Here is a 19,550-nt window from a genome sequence, read left to right as displayed (position 1 = left end):
CTTAACCCAAGTAACGTACTGCCCAGGTGACCCAAACTCTTTATTTCAAGCCTGCTTTCAATTTTGTTCATTCTTTGAGAATCCTGTTAACTGTAAAATAACTGCCAACCACAACTTATTTCTTCCAAATCAGTCCAACATTACAGTTTTCATAAGCCCAGTGGCAGAGTCCCGGACCATCCCGCTCTGGAGCTGCTGGGCTGCCTGGTTTGCTTGTACCTAGATCTGCTCTGAACACCGGACTCACTCATTCACGCTCCGGTCCTGAAGCCCATGTAAAGAGGGGACCTCTCTCCAAATTCACAGGCAGAAGATGCCCCAAGGACAACCCAGTAGTTTAGTGTGGTCCCAGCCTTCCTCTCACACCGTTTGCAGAGATTTAGAGCCCAGGCTACAAGCAGATCTCCCAAACTCACCTCTTCTATGGCAAACACAAGCGTTTAACAACAGCTACGGCACAGCCACAGCTCAGAGGACAGAAGGCATGTGTTTTCTGACCTGCTCTGTACCTCACCATGCAGACGTAGCCACAGTAACAGGAAACTCACCTTCCATCCTCTGATGTAAGACTGTACTATAATAGCCGAACTCTTTATCTTCTGATACTTTTTTTGTTGCTGTATTGGAAATAAATACGTGATGCTTAGAACAGAATATTGCAATTATAAAATATTGTATAATAAAACTTTCATTACTAACATTTGAAAATATGATTAAGGATACAAGCACTAAATGTAAAAAGTGAACAATTTTTGACCAAGCAGATCAGAACGTAGATTCTGTGTTCAGCTCAAGGGGAAACAAAGCACCTCAACAATGCTGCATGGACAATGTCACGCTGTTTACAGAAACACTAAGTTCATGGTCAACAGCACAAAAGTGACATGGATTAAATATTAAATTTGTCTTTCCCACCAACAGAGTAGCATACAAACTGTCACAAATGCTCAGGTTTGTTGGCTAAGCTTTTTACCATCTTTTCATAAGACTTGTACTGTTCCTATTACCCGCAGTCCTTTCATAATACCAAATGCTGATGATAACTTAGGAAGAGGAAAAAAGAAAACCCATGGATTCCTGAATGACATGCTGGAATATTATCCAAGTATGCCAGTTTGAACAATGAATTTCCTGGACAGCCGAGCATTTTCCTTCTAAAAAGCTCAGTTCTCCAGTAGACCAGTAGTTAGTATAATACTAAGCGAACAACAGTTGACAGACTTTGCAACAAGGCTTTTAGACTTCACACTCAGCCCACTCAATTACAGTGAACATCTCTGCGAGCAAGCTAGAAAGACTCCCCTCTAGGCCACATTCATGCCATGACTGACATCCGTCATGCCTTGCAAGGGAACAGACAGGCGAGTGTCTGCAGATCCTTTAGCCAAGCCTCCAGCCCAAGGAGTTGTCAAAAAGCTTTGTTCATGCAAGGGATTCCTTATGAAACCTTCCAAACCACAATGCCTAACAGTCATCTTGGGTTAGGGGAGTGGTGCCCTCCATCTACATGAAGAGGCTGAGGAAATATCGCTATGGTCACCCGTAAGTAATTCCGAGGGTCTTGCTATGACTTCATCCTGCATTCAAAGACAATTGCTGCCATGTTTCACCAGTGAACCAATAAAAGTCTACAGTTAAGACATCAACAATGATGCGAACTTGGTCACCTATTTGTTTTCATTTCTTTATATTAAAAGTTGTGCCAATCTAGCTGTCGTAACTCCATTTTTAATTCATTAAGATTCTGTGAGATCATAATGAAGCCATATGGGCACAAAGCAATTCTGTAATGATGCTGTTTGTAGAAACAGTGCGTTCAATCACAGAAGTTGAGAGAGAAGAGTTTTGACAGTGAAAAAGCATTTATTCATACTTTTTCTGAATTATCCATATTTTTCTCTAATTATCCAAGATAACTGAACCAAACACTAACGGCTTTCAAGATCATAAACAGAAGTGCTCATCAACTGAAAAACAGTGATTGTTAGTTCTGCAATTTGCAGTTTAAGAAAATGCTTTCCTTTCATATCGTATATTTTATCAAGCTTTCTGATATGCACACAATAACAAAATGCAGCTGAGATGTTTAAGAATTGTTTTAAAACTTAAAAACAATACATCTTTTTTTATCACATAAGTCAATTATTTACTAGCTGACAAAAAGACATGAGAGTCATATAACAGTACTGTTCAGTTCATGATACAGAATACCCAGTCTACAAACAGATTTGAAACTGTTTTAGAACTGTATCAATAACAACTACTGAACTACGAGTCTTATGAGCTATAATTAAAATAAATCCCTGGGATCCTCCCAAGCAGCATTCTTGAGCCTCAAATGCAAAGGTTCCAAATAAGGCAAAAATACAAAAAGCATTAGGAATGACTGAATTCCACAGAATTGCACATGTGTATTACCGAACATTTTTTTACACATTAACCATGTGTTTTGAGAGCGCTCTAAGTGCTAGGCAGCACAGCATTTTAGCTGAATAAAAAAGACTCTTCCCAGCTGGGCCACAAAATCCTGCTCTCCCAGAGTTAAAGGATTCTGGTGAGCTTTTTAATTATTTAAGCACAAGCACAAAGTAAATACTTAATAGCGGTCTCTAGAAACTAAATTTTCTTTTATTCACATTTTTGGTACTTAAATTGAGTTCACATAAAATTGAATTCTTTCAACACTTCTCCAGACATATCAAGGAAAAATATCATATAAAGGTCATATGAAATATCAAAGTTACACGAAAAACCATATTAAACAATAAAAAGAACCCCCCATTCAGTAAGGATATTATCTTACTGCATATCTCCTGTACCAGGAAGCAATCACAATCTGGCTTTTCTTCATTAACAAGAAGCGTGTGCGGCACTTCCAACCTCTATAAATCTTCTCAATGAGAGTAGCCAAGTCCTCCAACCGCTGCTTTCTCAGATCTTCTAGTTTGAAGAGCTGGGTGTGGGGTTTTTTAGAGTTTTGACGTTGGAAGAAAAACAGAAGGGGAGAAAAGACCAAAAAACCCATAAGCACAGCTACTGTAAGAGAAATCTCTCCTTTATTCAAGTCCCCCTTCAGACACCTTTTGGTTTATTCATCTTCAGAGCTGTAGGCAGATACATCAACAGGGTTTGTGGCAGATACGTTGCCACAAGTCAGTGCATGAAAGTTACATTAAATTCAGGCTGACAGCTATTGTAGAGTCTTGATTCACACCAATTTTAATGGGTCTAACATTAGAAAGTATCTTTTTTAATGCTATATTCCACAGCAATATATCAAAGCATTGTATCTAGAAAAATCTGTAGTAACCAGCTAGTGAATCACACAGTTCATAACAGGCTATCCTCGTGAAAGATGGCTTGATTTTGCAGGGGAAGACATTTTTCACTTACTGTTCTTGGGTTGCGGATGAATATCTTTGATCTACCAAATGAAAATTCTTCTTCAGGGATTTCCAATTCATTAAACAGTACCTCCACTCCAGCCCTAATAAGAAGTAAATGAGCTTAGAAACATGACCCCCAGCTCTAAAACTTCTTAGTTTACATATTCACAGATTAATTTATGGAAAGTATATGAAAGCATGTTTTAAATTCTTAAACAGTGCTTGACATAAGAAGATTGAAAACCTAACCCGTTTACTCACTAGTTATTTAGCTAAAGGCAACAATAATCACTGTAAAGATTCAGAATAATTTGATGAAAAAAGAGCAATTTTTATTTAACATCATCAGCAATGGCCTATTTTTTCCTCTTACAGCTATAACGATTTTACTTTAAGAAAAAAAGAAAGAAAAAAGGAAGGGCTCTCACACTAACATCAAAATGTGAAACAAAGACTGACGAGTTTGACAAATACTAATATTCCACACTCTACCAACTGCATTTTATAAATGTCAACACAAAAGAAAAGAAAGGAATTGCACAGAACTTTGTGCGGATTGTAACAATGCTATTGTTATCAGTACTGCACTTCCACTGTTATCTTGATAACCTAAGGATTTAAATTGTAGCTAAAGATATTAATCTATTGTGAAAGAAATTTAAATCATGCTGTTGGTGGCCACGGCAAAAAGAATTAAGAGAAGCTCATTTGCCTAGCCAAGACGTCATCTGTAAAAACACATGTGAATACTATGCAATTTAAAATCACATATTTAATACAATTGATTTGCAAGAGGTATTATCTCATAGTTGCTCACCAATCATTACATAAAATTGTTCTTGAAAGGACAGAGGAAGATTGAGTGACTGTCTTCAAAGAAATGGGTGTTCCTACACTTTGAAAGTTGGTTATTACAGGTAAGCGTCCTTCTGATCATTCCAGACCTCCTCATCATTTTGATTCCACTTCAGTATCTCTCTCTCTCTCCCCCCCGACGTTTCTTTCAGGCCCAATATATTCTGAAAACAACGTGCTCTCCTTGCTCACATGCAAAATCTTTTCCATTAGTAGATTAGTTCATCACTAAAATCATCTCCTTTGCCAAGGAACTGTAATTTTTAACCTACTAGGTTTTCCAGTGAATGAACCCATCCAAAATCTGGAAGCTAAGGAACAACATCCAAAGTAAAACACTTAAGCCACATTGGCTTAGTTTTTAATTTACTTTTAAAATACTTGAAAGTCCATTAAATTAAAAAAAAAAAAAAGAAATCAGAACATGTGGAAGATAGTAATTTCAATCACTGGAACAGGACAGGTAAGAATACTGATGTTTTCCTACCTGGCTGGCCCTCTCCAGTGGGGCCATGTCTGCTTACACAGCATTTTGTACCTTTCCAGGCAAGGCTCATATGCCTGCCTGAATGCATAACCTGCCCTTCTGACCCGGACATTCTCCAGAAGTCCCAGGTAGCGGATCTGGTGGCACACCAGGGCGTCATTGAAAATGTGTGCAGCCTTTTTGTCATTGGGTTTGATGCACCTGGAAAGGGAAATGAACGGGGACACTTGTTGGCAGCACTGTAGGTACCAGCAACTATTATTGTGAGTTTAAACCGTAGATTTCAATAGTTTATCCTTGGATATCACGATTTTTTTTTTTTTTTTAACTTCGCTAAACATAAATTCACCAAAGCTTTGCCACAGGGTAATTTACCTAATGTAGTTTGGATTTTTTGTCTGAAGATTTTTCATCAGGGTAGCAACCGAAGCCTTGAACTGTGAACCTGCCGTCGGTGGTCTCTTTAGATTGATCTTAGCGGGGTTACCTTCTGGGAACAACGCTTTGATAAGAGAGTGACTGGCCTTCCACATGGCCTGGGAGAGGTCACGGTACAGAAGATCATTATTTTTGTCAACAAAGCCTTCCACCTGGTACATAACCTGAACAATACAGAAGAGTCTCATCAGAGCATGTTTTGAACTATAACATAGGCCACTTCAAAACTGATCCAAGAAATTGATTTCTCCTTCTTTCTCACTATCCAAAACAAACGAAAGACATTTCAGCTTTCATTTTAAATTTGACATTTGGAAGACTTTTTGTTGGATAAAATTTCCATGAACATGCTTCCTGAGAAAGATGCATTTTCTCACACTGCTAACAGTTCCTGGTGCTGATCAATTCCGGTTCCTGAAATGGAAAAAACCTTTCTTCCATGATAACTCTGATACAACACTGCTTGCCAATACTCCAAAACAATCTTTTTTTGGCTGACAAAAGGTTTTCTCCTTCTCTTTTGAATCACAACAGCAAAAATACCCTTTGCCTTCAGAGTACTAATGCTTACATTATTTGCCTAACTAAAACAAGATATGAAATATCACCTCTTGATATCGCAGCAGCAAGCAGCTATCTGAGCAGTCCTCAGGGGACTGTTATTTTAAAGGACTTTTGCCAGGAATACAGTCCAACAACAAGAACCATGAATGCAAAGCTCTGACCTGCAGCTGGAAACCCAGGAGGCATCCAGCAGAACTTCATGTAGATCTCAGATGGCTACTGGCTTTTTTAATTTTTGAGAGTAGGGAATTTAGTTTGATTAATTGTGACAAGTCATCCGACTGGTAATACAGATTCTTCAGCTTCGTGATTTCTCAGTTCTATGTAGACATGCACTATGCACACAGAATACTGAATAAAACTAATACTGACATAGCCATATTTTACACAACAGCAAGTGCCTGAGAACTCAGGCAGCATTTTTCTTTGGAGTACAGGTGTGGTAACTGCCACTACTGGAAAAAACGTGTTCACATGAACTTGCTTATATTTCATAAAAGGAGAATCAAACTTTTGCTGTCCAGAGACTAGATCAAAATGTTCTCACCTGGGGATGGAAAAACAACATCCCTCCCAAAACAGGAGGAATTCACTGACTGCTCTACTGGGCAAGAGAATGCCAATAACAATCGAAGACCCTCACTGCCTGCTAAGACGCAGCCTGTTTGCAGTCCTTCTCAAAGCATTGGAGTATTTTCAATTCACTTTGAATTTGGACAAACAAAGAAGTATCTAAGTATTAATCCCTGATAGATTATATGCAATTACAAAATATTCTTAGCAAATACATAACGTAAAGCTAATGAATGGCTCCCTCAAAGGCTGAAAGTATGACATTTCCAGCACTATTCTGAATGAGCACATTATTGACCTATTAAAAATTGTAAGACTGAGAAAATGTTAAAAAATAGGGAAGTATTAGACAGTCCTAGCAAAATGAAACTTTCCAAATATTCATTACTCTGTGAAACTAACAGTTCAGCAGATTCAAACAAGAGGTATAGGGTTTTTTTAAATAAGTTGTCTTCTTTTTACAAATTTAATTATTTTGATTTTCATTAAGAAAAAGTCATACTGAATTATACATCAAAAAGTAGAGACTTGTATTTATTCATACTGCTTATGTTGTAAAAAGCAAATACATTTGCAAGCCCTCTGTATAGCTTTCTCTTCCATCTGTTTAAACACATAGGCTGTCAAAATAAACTCAGTTCCTTCAAATGTACAAAACCTCCACTTTCTCATCAACGTGACTAAGGACTTCAGCTAGTTCAGTGACAAAGAACATGTTTTCCAAAATATCTTGCTTTCAGATGTGTGTGAATTTTTGTCATTCTAAACAACATTTTTATTTCCAGAGACCTAGCAGCAGAAGCAGTTCACCACCAAAGCACATGGGACATCTTTCTCCTTTGCTGAAAGGAGTACTGCCCTTAATTTCAACTAGAGCAGCATGATCTCTGAAAACCTTCCAGCCCAAACCACGAATCTTAGGCTTAAGACGTAAAAGATTAAGACAGGTCTGGATTTTTTCATCAACTATTGACTCAAGCAATTCTCCTCCATTATTGTAACATCATTTAATGGATGAAGAGCCTCCCCGTTGTACCAAACCTAGGCTTCACACAGGTACAACACCCTCCAACCACCGCATACTCCCTGCTTCACCAGTTACCTTGCCAGCGTAATGCTGAATCCTGAAGCAGCTGTGAGGCAAGGAGGTGTCGTTGAGGAACCGGGAGCACTTGCTCATCCTGCTCTCAAAATGCTGGTGAGTGGCACAGACTTGGTTCAGTTTTTCTAAAAAGGTGTCATCGGTAACAGTTCCTGGTCTCAGGCATTCTTCGTCTAGCATGGCCAGGATTCCAGTTTGGTTCTGAAGTTTCAAGACAAGAGCTTTAGTGTTTGTTTCCATCACATTTCCACCAAGGCATAAAAAGGAGACCTCTCTCTCCTGTTTTACTTCTGCTACCCAGAAAAACATTCTTCAAGCCATCTCAGAGTTTGGCTCTTTTCCTCATCCCCATTTCCAACAGATTTTTAGTATCTGCGGTTTTGAAAGACTGCTTTTGAGATCTGAATCTTGAACTTCATGTTGGAATTTCATGTCATTTACTCAGACTGTAGAAACTCCAACTTAAATGAAAGTAGCCAGTTTACGGGTAAAATCAGCACACATTTTATGTTAACGGTTAAAAACTGTTTTCTTCTGATTGTTAAGGAATTTTATCTTTCTTGCTGCGCCAAGTCCATAGGAAGTCCTCTTATTAGATAACAAGTACTTTCTGTACCTAAAACACTCAGTAACAAGTCATTGAGTTTTCTAGTTTCCATATAAAAAGAAATGCTATTTACAATGCAGAACGACATTGAGGTGCTGGAGCGTGTCCAGAGAAGGGCAACGAAGCTGGTGAAGGGTCTAGAGAACAAGTCTTATGAGGAGCGGCTGAGGGAACTGGGGCTGTTTAGTCTGGAGAAGAGGAGGCTGAGGGGAGACCTCATCGCGCTCTACAACTACCTGGAAGGAGGTTGTAGCGAGGTGGGGGTTGGTCTCTTCTCCCAAGTAACCAGCAATAGGATGAGAGGAAATGGCCTCAAGTTGCGCCAAGGGAGGTTTAGATTGGACATTAGGAAAAACTTCTTCACTGAAAGAGTGGTCAGGCCTTGGAACAGGCTGCCCAGGGAAGTGGTGGAGTCCCCATCCCTGGAAGTATTTAGAAGACGTGTAGATGAGGCGCTCAGGGACATGGTTTAGTGGGCATGGTGGTGTTGGGTTAACGGTTGGACTTGATGATCTTAGAGGTCTTTTCCAACCTTAATGATTCTATGATTCTATGTGATATATGCTATTGAAAACAGCACTAAACGTAAACATTTAAGGGTTGGGTGGGGGTTTTTTTGCATAGGTGCTGCTGAACATTTCTAACAAAGTAACATATAGCTTTATAAAAAAAATATTTTTTAGTAAAATAAACTTTTACCATACAAAATAAGATAACTAATACAATGAGTGCCTTGTTTTATAAAATCAAAGGGCATGAGGATGAGTACAGACTTTATGGCTAAATTCAATCCATACATTAAAAAATTATTCAGAGAGATTCTTGAATATAACTTACATTTTCTATTAGGTCACAAATTATAGCATTGTTGAAATACTCAATATGAGTCCATTCAATCCCCTATAAGACAAAAAAGTAAATATATGAAGAGGAAAACAATCGAGGGAACTTCTCCTCCAGGCACTTGAAATTATTTTCCAGTTAACTAAGACACTACCTTCAAATTTAATTCTATATGCTTACCAACATTTTATTTATTAAGAAAGAAATGCAGTCATCTACTAGTAACATTATCTGCGCAAAATGACTGTCCTTGAGCGGCTGCCAAACCCGCTCTCCATTCCTTTCCCCCACCCGTGTCAGCTTCCCATGCACTCCCCTGGCGCCCGGCCAGGCTCCTCCCGCCACCCCCGCCCCAGCACCGCTCTGCCCACGCTCCCACTGGTTGTAAGGAAATAACCCATTTCACTGCAAGCATCCGAGATCAAAATTTCTAAGCTCTTAGTTGTTGGGTTTCTTTTTAATGGGAGGAAGAAAGAGGGCTAAATTTAGATGAGATCATCTGAAAAATCCAGAGCTTGGCTGTTTTTCAGATATTGCTAATATCCTCATTTTTTCAAGTATCAGCGATAAAATTTCCAGGATGCCAGTGCATCAGGAGGTAACACTGGTAGGGCAAAGGACTGGAAAAAGAAAATACTAATTTCATTCTTAATCTGCATTCTGTGGTACTTCTCACAGTTTAGTTTTTTCAGAGCATTTGAAATACCATTCAAGAACCAAATTGCAGTAATGATGTTTCAAGAGTTTCACCACTGAATGCAAAAAGAAAAAAAAGACATGCCCAAACTTCATATTATCCTCCAGATTATAAGGCAGGAACTTCATTTAATTTTCAAAAATGTTTATACAGCAAAACGCTATCATCCAATTTGAGTACAGACAGTGTATGCCAGTTTCTACAGCTGTGAGCTGGTATTTTGTCTGAGCTCTGTATATCATGGGGAGTACTGCTAAAACCTATTACAACTTTAACTTGATGTTCAGTCACTGAATAACATCAAACACCAGAGTCTGGGCTCCAAAGCACATCTTAAATTTACCCATAAAGCTCACACAGCTCCCTTCAACACTTTACTGAAAGAAAACTAGAACCAAAAATCTATTTGTAGTTTCTTTCATCTTGCATGCTATTGTTTTACCCACCCAATTCCCTTTTGAAACAGGATTAGCTGTGACCGCTGTTGGGGTGTATCCCAGACACCACTGTGTAATCCAAAACACAGGATCTAGGGTAATGGCACTAATACCAGAAAGCAATATTAGTCTTCTAATAAATTAATTAGCCCTTGCTCAGAACTGCCAGTCATTGTTGCCAATGAATGAGAGTTGGGTCTGGTTTATACCTGGACAACTCATAATGTGAAGCAAAACCCAAACCGACTTTTTTTGCTTAATGTAACTACCACGCAGTCCTACACAAACATGCTCCCTGCCAGGCTGGTGGTCAAAAAGTGGGTCTGTTCCCTGAAAAGAGGATCCAGTATGCATGCCTACGTATCTTTACGGGGACAACAGGAAGAAGAGAAGATAAGGGAAGATCCATTCAAGTATTATTACCTCTCGGATGTATTCCTCCTGCTCTTCTTTGAGGGTAAGTTCAATGAAGATCTGCTGCAACTTCTCATTACAGTAGTTGATAATGAATTGCTCAAAGCTGTTGTCCTGTCAGATAAAACATGTTTGCATTTGCTGTTGTGTAAACACCCTGGAACTCAGCTGGAGTAAGTTACCGCAGCAGCTGCAAGTCAACAAGCCGCTTTGTTAACTACTCCTTCCAGTTTTGCAATGTCATGGTTTGAGTAATATTTTATTGAGAATGAGATTAGTTTGGAAATTTTAGACCAAATCCTTCCCTGAGGCTTTCTCCATTGGGAGGGACAAAAACTCTGTAGGTTTATATTGGTGATGCCTCTGTATCGATTCCTGGGGACAAGTCATAAGGAGGCCTGTGGTGTCAGGGAATAAACAACAATCGTTTTGCCTGCACTAATCTGTCCCCATGTGTAACATGTAGTCTCCTGCAGGTTCTGGTAAATAAAATTATGGTGGTAGCATTAGCTCTTTTCCAACCAGGATCGCTCAGTAGCAAATGAAGTATCCTAGTTCACTACAGACCGAGGCCCAAGCTGCTATTCTGGTTGCAGCTGAGCCTTGGGTTAAGAGATTATTGGCTCCAGAGGTCAACCCACCTCCTCCTTGCCAACAAACTGCTCCTGTAATTGCCCTACGAAATGATGGGAATTAAAAGAACTTTATCAACCAAAAATCCTTTAAAAGGCTAATTCATATAAAACTGGGTTAGGGAGCAAGCATGCGTGTGCCCCTTTGCAGAAGGGACCGGGGAACAGAGCAGACCCTGGAAGGAGGGGTGGGCAGTGGGAAGGCTGCTCAGCGACTGCAGCCACGGCAGCCTGCTCCGTCACAGCTGCATGGCAGGACTGCTGCAGGAGCAGGGCAGTGACACTACAGCAGCACGATTCCAGAAGGACACACATCAGCATCGGAAACAACGGCCGCAGCAAGCCCCTCTATACCACAGGTAAAGCCCTCGCACTCAAGTCAACTGAAGTTTTGCTGCTAACGTCAGCAGGGGCAGGACTGCAGCATAAAAGCTGTGGTTCACCACTTCATCTCCGTTATCTTAAATGAGTGCAGTTTGGAGGCCAGGTGCCCATTCTGAGGGCCAGTTTGAAATGCCACTTCGAAAGAAAAAGGGAACAGCAGCTTCATTGGTTTTTTTCCCAGTGCTTGAAAGAGTCATTAATATCGTAAGAATTCCGTACATGTATCTGCAGAAATAACTGCAATCAAGAGTAATTTTGGGTATCTGCTGCTGGTCGTCTCTTCTCGGCTTTGTGGTTGTGGGGTTTCCTTCCCCTCGTCCTTTTTTTTTTTTTTTTTTTTTCTTTCTTAATTACTAGTCATCAAGAACACTTTGGTTATTTAGGAAGCCTGAAAATTTGCAGAATAAACCACTATGCCTTTTTACACTGTCAAGTAAGTCTGCTGTACAATACCTGTGAAGCTCAAGCTATGGCGATACAATTTTTATCACTAAAGGCAACTGCAATCATTTAAATGTTTTAAATTAAGGATCTGGTTGCTAAAATGAGATTAAGAACACACAAGCAGATTACAAAATATTGATTACTTTTATCATTTTCGTTTTAGGTAAAGCAAAATCACAGCTGATCACCAAACTTTCTCAGCCACGTCAAACTCTGCCCCTCACACCAATTGCAATTGTCAATCAGAGATTGCAAAACTTGCATAGCTCTAGATGAGAGAGTTAAAATTTGGCATGCATCAAAATCAGCACTGCAAACAAGTCATACTTACTCCATTCTGTTGCAAAAAGAAATTACATAAACTGCAGTCAGTACTTCTACTACTTCCATAACAACACAGAATATATCTATTAGCATTTATTTGGCGTACCAAGTAGATCAGTCTTTTTATCACTCATATTTGTATGTCACTGAAAATGTGATGTACTACATAGATGTTATGTATTACTTCTTTGTAGATGAGAGTATCTTTAGGTACTATCCAAAGATTATCAAATAAACCAAGGGATTGAGGCACATCAGAGTGTAACACACAACAGCGTTCTTGCATTGTCACATCTCTAAATCACCATGTATCTTTTGTCTCAAAAAGCCATATAATACAACCTTTGGTAGACACATCTCGGTAAAGGGAGGGGAGAATGGGGGAGGAAAGAGAGAGTACTGGAGGAAGAATGAGTAAATGTTTATTTGACACATTCAGATAAGGCCATCACTTTAGATATATTGAGTTTGAAGTAAAAGGACCCCAACTGACACATCACCTTGGCAAAGAGGAAGGTTAAAACACGCTCTGCATCCTCCTGCCAGGCACATGCCACCCAACGCAGAAAGACTGTTTCTCCAAAAGACCATGTTATTCCGATTCAAGGACTGCAGGACTTAAATATTACACACAGTCTTTGTCTTCAAAAGAGGATGGTAACTGAACTGCAAATCCAGCTAAACCATTTAACTAAAAGGTCATTAACAATATATTAAAGTAATCGCTAGATGCTTTACTGATTTGCTATGTATCTGTGATATTTATGGTTTGCCAAAGAAAGGCAAACCAAAATCCACAGAGTTCTTCACAAATCACTCACTTTAAGCTATGAAATTCTATTTGACATTGCCAAGCCACTGAAAATTGCTATTCCAGGAAAAAAGTCATTGAAGTGCAGTGGCGATTTTGTTCTTTATGTATGATAGAGAACAAAAGGCTAACAGTTAATTACAGGAAAGAAAATGAGGAAAAATGTTTGGAATTACTGAAATTCTCAAAACACTTAACTCCGAACAGACCAGAAGACATTCGGTAAACTAAATAAGCTTCAGAAAGCAGCATTTCCTTTTACAGGTTTTAAGAAACATTGTATTAAAAACCAATTAGAGTGTTTATCTCTGGGCAAATCTAAGTAAGGCAACAGAGATTGTGAATTTATTTTCCCTTATTATATATCTATAATTTTTAATTATGTGAGGGCTTCATAAAGCATAGACGAATGTTCGCAAATGAATTGTCCCCTTTAATGAAGGCTCCTAGAAATTCCTACGACAGAACTAGAAGGGATCTAAAGGACTTCTGAAATTGTTTTTTAGGAGGCAATAGAGAATGGTTAATATCAGTGATAGTACATCACTAAATCCATTCAGGAGAAACGGGCTGGAAGGACCCAGCCGTCAGAGACTGTACTTGCTCCTTATGCTGACCATTCGCATTAAGCAAAAGAAAGAGTTTTGACCAACACAGAAGCAGCACGGTCAGACCCAAAATTTCAGGGAGAGTTAGTAAATTCAAATATTCTTAGAAAATTTTAGGAAAAAAAGTACTTGAGACCAGCACTTCTTAAAATGTCAGCTTCTCTTCCAGGCTGTAATTCTGCTACTTTATTGTTGAAAGCATCACTTCAATCCCTGCATTTTTATAGCAGCATTTCAAACTATCCCTTTGAAATCCCTGTGGAATACAAAATATAACCTTTAGGGAAGAAAAAACCACTCAGTCTCTCAAATTAAATTAAAGGTGCTGGGAAACAGAATGTCACCTGAGATAGGCTCAAAGTCATGTCAAATTTATAGATACAGATCAACCAACCACCCTCAGCTTATCCTCTCAATCTTTTATCAGGTACAACAATAAATTTAGACAAGTAGAAAAATTCACTGACAAAAATCAAAGCCTACTTCACCGTGTTCTTCATTTCATAAATAATGGTGTCTTGCTCATACAGCTTTATTCTTTATCAACATTCAAACTACTGGGCATCAAGGTGGCATTTCATGAATAGCAAGTTTTTGAACTCTCAAAAATTCTGCTCCATGCAAAAATATAGTGCTTATATACACAAGCAGATCACAATGTTGTACTCGCTCAGGTTGTTACCCAGAGTCAACCATGAAAAGATAAAAAGTTCTAGTTTTGTACCACTGCTATTACATAAATTACATACAGGTGCTTGAAAGTCTAAGGAAAATATTTTTTGTTCCTTAATATTTTACCTAATTTCTTCTTTGGAAGATTCCAGTCATGTGTATCATGGAATCATCTGAAAAAACATATGTGGATGTTCCTGACCCTATAGATAGTTATACCAGTAAAATACCAACAGTAAACAGACAAAATAAAAATATTTTTGTCAAAAAAAAAAAAAAAATTAGGCAAGAAGTCTCTTACTGGTCTCAGGCAGAAATGTCTCCATATGGTGATTTTGAGTGTCATTTCTTGCATTAGATTTACGAACACAAAATATGTAAAACACAGCATCTTCCTATGAAAACCAGCTACCTTCTAACCTTCTCTCCCCATAGAGAATTCAAATTCAGTTTTGAGTACCCAGATTCCAGTGATTTCCAGAGACAGTGAGGCAACTAAGATACCTACTTAAAACTGAAAACTGAGTACTTTTTTGTACTAGTAGGTAGGAATAAATTCTTATCTTCCACCTGCCTAATTAAGTCCTAGTTTAAGTGTTCCATTTTCTTGTGTCCTCTCCACTTCACTGTTCTCCCCAAATCAAGCATATGTTGTTGATCCAAATCTACAGCCTCAGCTATATCATCGGTATCACACCTATACAAAGTGTTTCTCAATATTTCCTCTTCCTTCTTAATCCTTCATCACACCAGTTCTTGTTGAGAGCCAATTAAAAAATCTACATATTGCTCAGTCTCCAACCACACTGACAAAAAGGTGTTCAGCAACATCTTTTCAAATACCTTGTATGAACACATACAGCTAAAAAATATATGAGAAGTATTTAAAGGAAAAGCATAATTAAAAAAAAAAACAAACCCTAAACATTTCAAGTCATGAGACTGTCTGTTGAAATCAACAGAACTAATGCCATTAAAATGAACTTTTTGATCAATATGGGGGAAAAAAAGACATACAGAGACTGATGCTTTTGCTCTAACACATACAGCCTCAGAAAGTAACTTTTTTCAACATCAAGGCAGCTCTCGGCATCAGAAGTCTCTGACCTCCTCCTAACACAGGCAGGTGATCCCAGGTAGTTCCATCAGGCCCGTAGACTACTACTGAGGCTCCTAAAGAAAAAGCCAGATGGCAAAAGTAATGATGATAAAAGACTAACATACTCGCTTCACTGAGATGAACAGTGGAATGAATGGTGAAACCAACCAGCAAATCTAATTTATATCCTACTGTGGTGTCTGGGGATAGGGATTTTTATGTATGACCACAGCAGCATATGAGTTTATGAGATGAAACTAAGAAATATAAATGCTAGAAAACGAAAATCAGCAAAATGGGGAAAGTGCATTTAAAGAAAATGAAAAAAGACACTATTTTTATCTTAGAAAGCAACGACCCACATGTGACCCAGTCATAACAATTTTTAAAATTTTTTTGCAAAGTTAGTGAAGATATGTTATCAGTATTTATCCCTTACTTTTCTGTTTACATATACAAACATTCGAGTAATCAAACTTAATTGAAAAATACCTCATGTGAACTAGAATAAGCTCTGGGCTTTTGTGTAAATGTCTCTATAGGCAAAGAACCAGAGAAGCATATCATTTAACTATAAATATTCCATGTATATGTAATCAAACTATGTTTCAGTGTATCTAATGGAAGCAAGAAAGATACATGCCAAAGCTTCAGGGATTATCCATTTTCCGTATTTGCGTAGCACAACCAACTTCAGCCCTTATCGATGCTATCGGCACTGGTGGAGAACCAGGCACTGTGAAATCCACCTTGCTCTCAGCTGTGGTGTCCGGACACACAGGTCTAAACCAAATTTGGAGTTAAAAGGGCAAGAAACAACAGTGAATCCAGCGCACCAATGCATGTGTGATCTACGGGGAAACCCAGGTACGATCACTTCAACAAACTCAACCTGATAAATTACAGTCCTGGAACAACCGGAGTTACAAACAGGCAAGAACCTACTATGTAATCATAGCCATTCCTCTACTAAGACAGAATAGCTGCTGTAGGGCAAAACGTTATTCTTAAAACCTGAAGCAGAGCATTTGTGTATATTTGCTCCAGCAAAAATTTCAAATATTTTCTCTGTTCAAAACAGCCAGCCAATGGGATTTACTTCATAAACTTGTGTTTTGCAAAATAAGCCTCTCTAAATACTTAAATTTTAATGTGATTAATTAAATGGTGATTAACTTCCTGGGATGCACCTCTGCTTCTAAGCATTCTAGCACTTAAGGAAATTATTGCTTTAACTATTATAAAATCTCCACAGCACCTAGGAGTCCAACCAAAGGTCCCCATCTGTAAAGCTCCCCTCTTTCATGACACTTGCCAGAAGATGTAGTTGATCAATTATAGATTAAAAATTCAGTTCTCCTCTTTCACACTAGACTGGGCTTTGCCCTGTGCGATCAGATTGAATAGAATGCCAGGTATACACATTTTGGCACTGCCACTTGCCAGTATATGATATGCTGATGGGCATCAGAAAAGGGTTGAACAATTTCGAAAAGGAAATCTGTTGCAAGGTAGAGTGTCTAGAAAAGGCGGCTGGAAATTACGGTCTGGAGATTAAGGCAACTACCAAAACAACAGATATCCATGGCTGAGTTAAAGCCAAAGTCAAGACACGAACAAAGGGCCCCCAGAGCCTAAAAGAATGAAAAAAAAATTAAAAGATGAAGATAAAAGAAGATCCTGATAAGCCAATTTTCTCTGTACACTTTTTTTCTCTCTAGTAAGTCATCTTTCTAGCAAATAACTAGACCTTTCTCCAGTAAAATCATCCTTGGAGGGGAAAGTCTCTGGGCCAGCAGCAATCTTTCAGAGCTCAGCACGCTCTGCAACTGTAATTTTCCTTCATGTAATGAACACGATAGAAAAAGGCAAAGCAACTATTCAGCAACTGGACCAAGCTGTTGTATAGGTTTATGGTAAAAGTGGAAATACCTCCCCAATTTTTTCATGCCTTAAACATCTTGGAAAGGTATTTTCAATGCTTACCCCTCCTTACTTGGTTACCTCCCTCTAAAAACAGGTAATTACCACAACTATGAACATGTTAATATAATGAAACTGCATTCTTCATATTTCTAACAGATTCCCTCAATAAAGATACTGGCATTTTATCAATGTCCAGATGACAGTTTACATGGTACATGCAATATGACCAAGCTTCTTTCCATCAACACAAGTGACTTCTGCACACAAGAAACAAGCTAATTGCCGTAAATAAACAGAAGCACTACCAAAGTGCATCTCAGACTGTGAGAAATGGACCTGGTTTTACTGCTGGGTGGCTTGTTTGGCTCTTTTGTTGGTGGTATTTTTATTTACTGCTGGGTTTTATGCAGAACGTAATGGATGCTGCCACATCTTTGCATGTTCTTGTGCACCTGGAGCAAAAGGAGTTGGTCAGATGCTGTCCCCAAAGACAAGGCATTCACATTACCTCAGGTCAACCCTCAGCAGATGTCTGAGGGCCAAATCGAAACAGTCCCTCTCTTTCTGCTGCCTTTACTTTTACAGGTCTATCCCCGGCGCATCCCCGCTTCTCGTCAGGCTAAAATACGTGGAACAAACTGCTCCACCAAGGGATTGAGCAGAAAGCATTCACACTCTCAAACTGTCTTCTCAGGGCCTAGCAAATTTCAAGAATAAGCCTTGTTTGGCAGCCTTAACTTTCATAAAACTGCACTCCAAATCATTAGCTTCGTCATATGGACCAGCTACATAGTGGCGCCTGAAAATTCAGAATAAAGCCTTTAAGCCAACTAGCACAGATGGACATTTTTATCTCTGAAGGCTAGGCAGGATGAAATATTCACACTTGCTCCATGACATTCATTTTTACATACCCTAGCCCTCGTTTACACAGGAAACGTACACGATAGAAAATTAAACATCCAAACCGAACAGAGTGAGTCTTCTGCTCATCTCTGTTGAAACCTGCCAGGCCCTCAGTCACCTGCCTTCTACAGCCTTTATTTCTTTTTCATAAAGCCCACCCCTTCCCACAACCCTACCCCTCATTCTGCAGAGATGCAGAAACCGCTTCTGCCCAAAAATACAGAATCAAACATGGAATAAAATGGGACCAGCCCTAAACCTACCCCAGGAAGTCTGCAATCGAACTGGTTCTGAAATTCCCAGTGCCACCAACCACCACCCCTACCCTATCTCAAATCACAATCTAGACTGCAGACTGACTACGCATGCATACACTCAAAAATGTGGATAAACATACTTGGAGCAATTAGTGTCAGGCTTCAATCCATTGCTCAAGCTCCAGCAGCGTTACACAACCAACCCGGTCCTGTAGCCTGCATCTTCACACTAATCCTAGTCCCTAAATCCTTGCCCATAGACAATTCACACAGAGACACCCAAAATTTCAGCATTTCACTTTCAAAACATTCAGTCCCAGCATACAGCTTACCACAAAGGGCATGGCAGGATTCAAAAATAAACACAGCTTTACAGCACCTATTTTGTGGATTGTTTAGCCAAGCTTGCTATTGACGTCTGCCAAACCCACAGAGGCTGAGGATAATCGATAGATTTAAATTCTCTAATCTGAATTTTTGGACAGCCAAGTCCTTGAATCTGCTTTCTTGGATAGCTTTTGGGTTTGTCTTAAAAATGGGTTTATGCTTGATAAAAATACTAGCGGAAACCAAATCCCAAAGAGTATATGCCAGCATTATCAATACTCCAGTATCTTTCCTTTGTTAAGTTTCAAGAAACCTCCAGTTACTTTGTAAATTAACTTCATCTTAAATTACAGAAAATTGTAGAAATTACAGTGGACAGCAAGTAAAGTAATCTTTCAAAAATAAATGAAAAAAATCTCATTTATATAAGCTTCAATTTGCATATAATAGAACAAGACTGCTATTGACATCAGAAGGCGAAGTGTAGGATCTTTCAGAATGATAAATCTGGATTTCTTTACTCTTCTTACAGGAGGAATTGTAGGATGATCTAAGGAATCATCCTAAACAGAAATAAGGCCCAAGAAATATTGTCTGCCCTGCCCATTATGAAACAAAACAAAAAACTCAATAATCTGTAGCAAACTAATGTTTTTGCAATGGAAAATAATGTATTCCAATAACTTTTAAGTGAGAATCTCAGTACAAAACAGGTAAACTAGAATATCATTAGCTTATTCTTTCAACGATCCTGACG

The 19,550-nt window shown here is 38.8% G+C and overlaps 1 protein-coding gene across 1 annotated transcript in view; it reads right to left on the bottom strand.

The window, feature by feature from the left end:
- Positions 1-548: 548 nt before the first annotated feature.
- MYO1B (myosin IB) overlaps positions 549-19,550 on the bottom strand; it is a gene marked incomplete at both ends in the record, with an annotated part of 37,918 nt that continues 18,916 nt past the window's right edge. Inside the window, 8 exons of the mRNA XM_009586465.1 lie at positions 549-617; positions 2,804-2,953; positions 3,394-3,487; positions 4,729-4,929; positions 5,104-5,330; positions 7,406-7,606; positions 8,850-8,912; positions 10,413-10,517. Of these exons, the coding sequence (XP_009584760.1) occupies positions 549-617; positions 2,804-2,953; positions 3,394-3,487; positions 4,729-4,929; positions 5,104-5,330; positions 7,406-7,606; positions 8,850-8,912; positions 10,413-10,517 (1,110 nt within the window). The remainder of the gene's footprint in view (positions 618-2,803; positions 2,954-3,393; positions 3,488-4,728; positions 4,930-5,103; positions 5,331-7,405; positions 7,607-8,849; positions 8,913-10,412; positions 10,518-19,550) is intronic.

The sequence above is a fragment of the Fulmarus glacialis genome, unplaced genomic scaffold (assembly GCF_000690835.1).
Source record: "Fulmarus glacialis isolate BGI_N327 unplaced genomic scaffold, ASM69083v1 scaffold10461, whole genome shotgun sequence".
Lineage (NCBI taxonomy): Eukaryota > Metazoa > Chordata > Aves > Procellariiformes > Procellariidae > Fulmarus > Fulmarus glacialis.
This window is presented reverse-complemented; position numbering and strand designations above follow the sequence as displayed.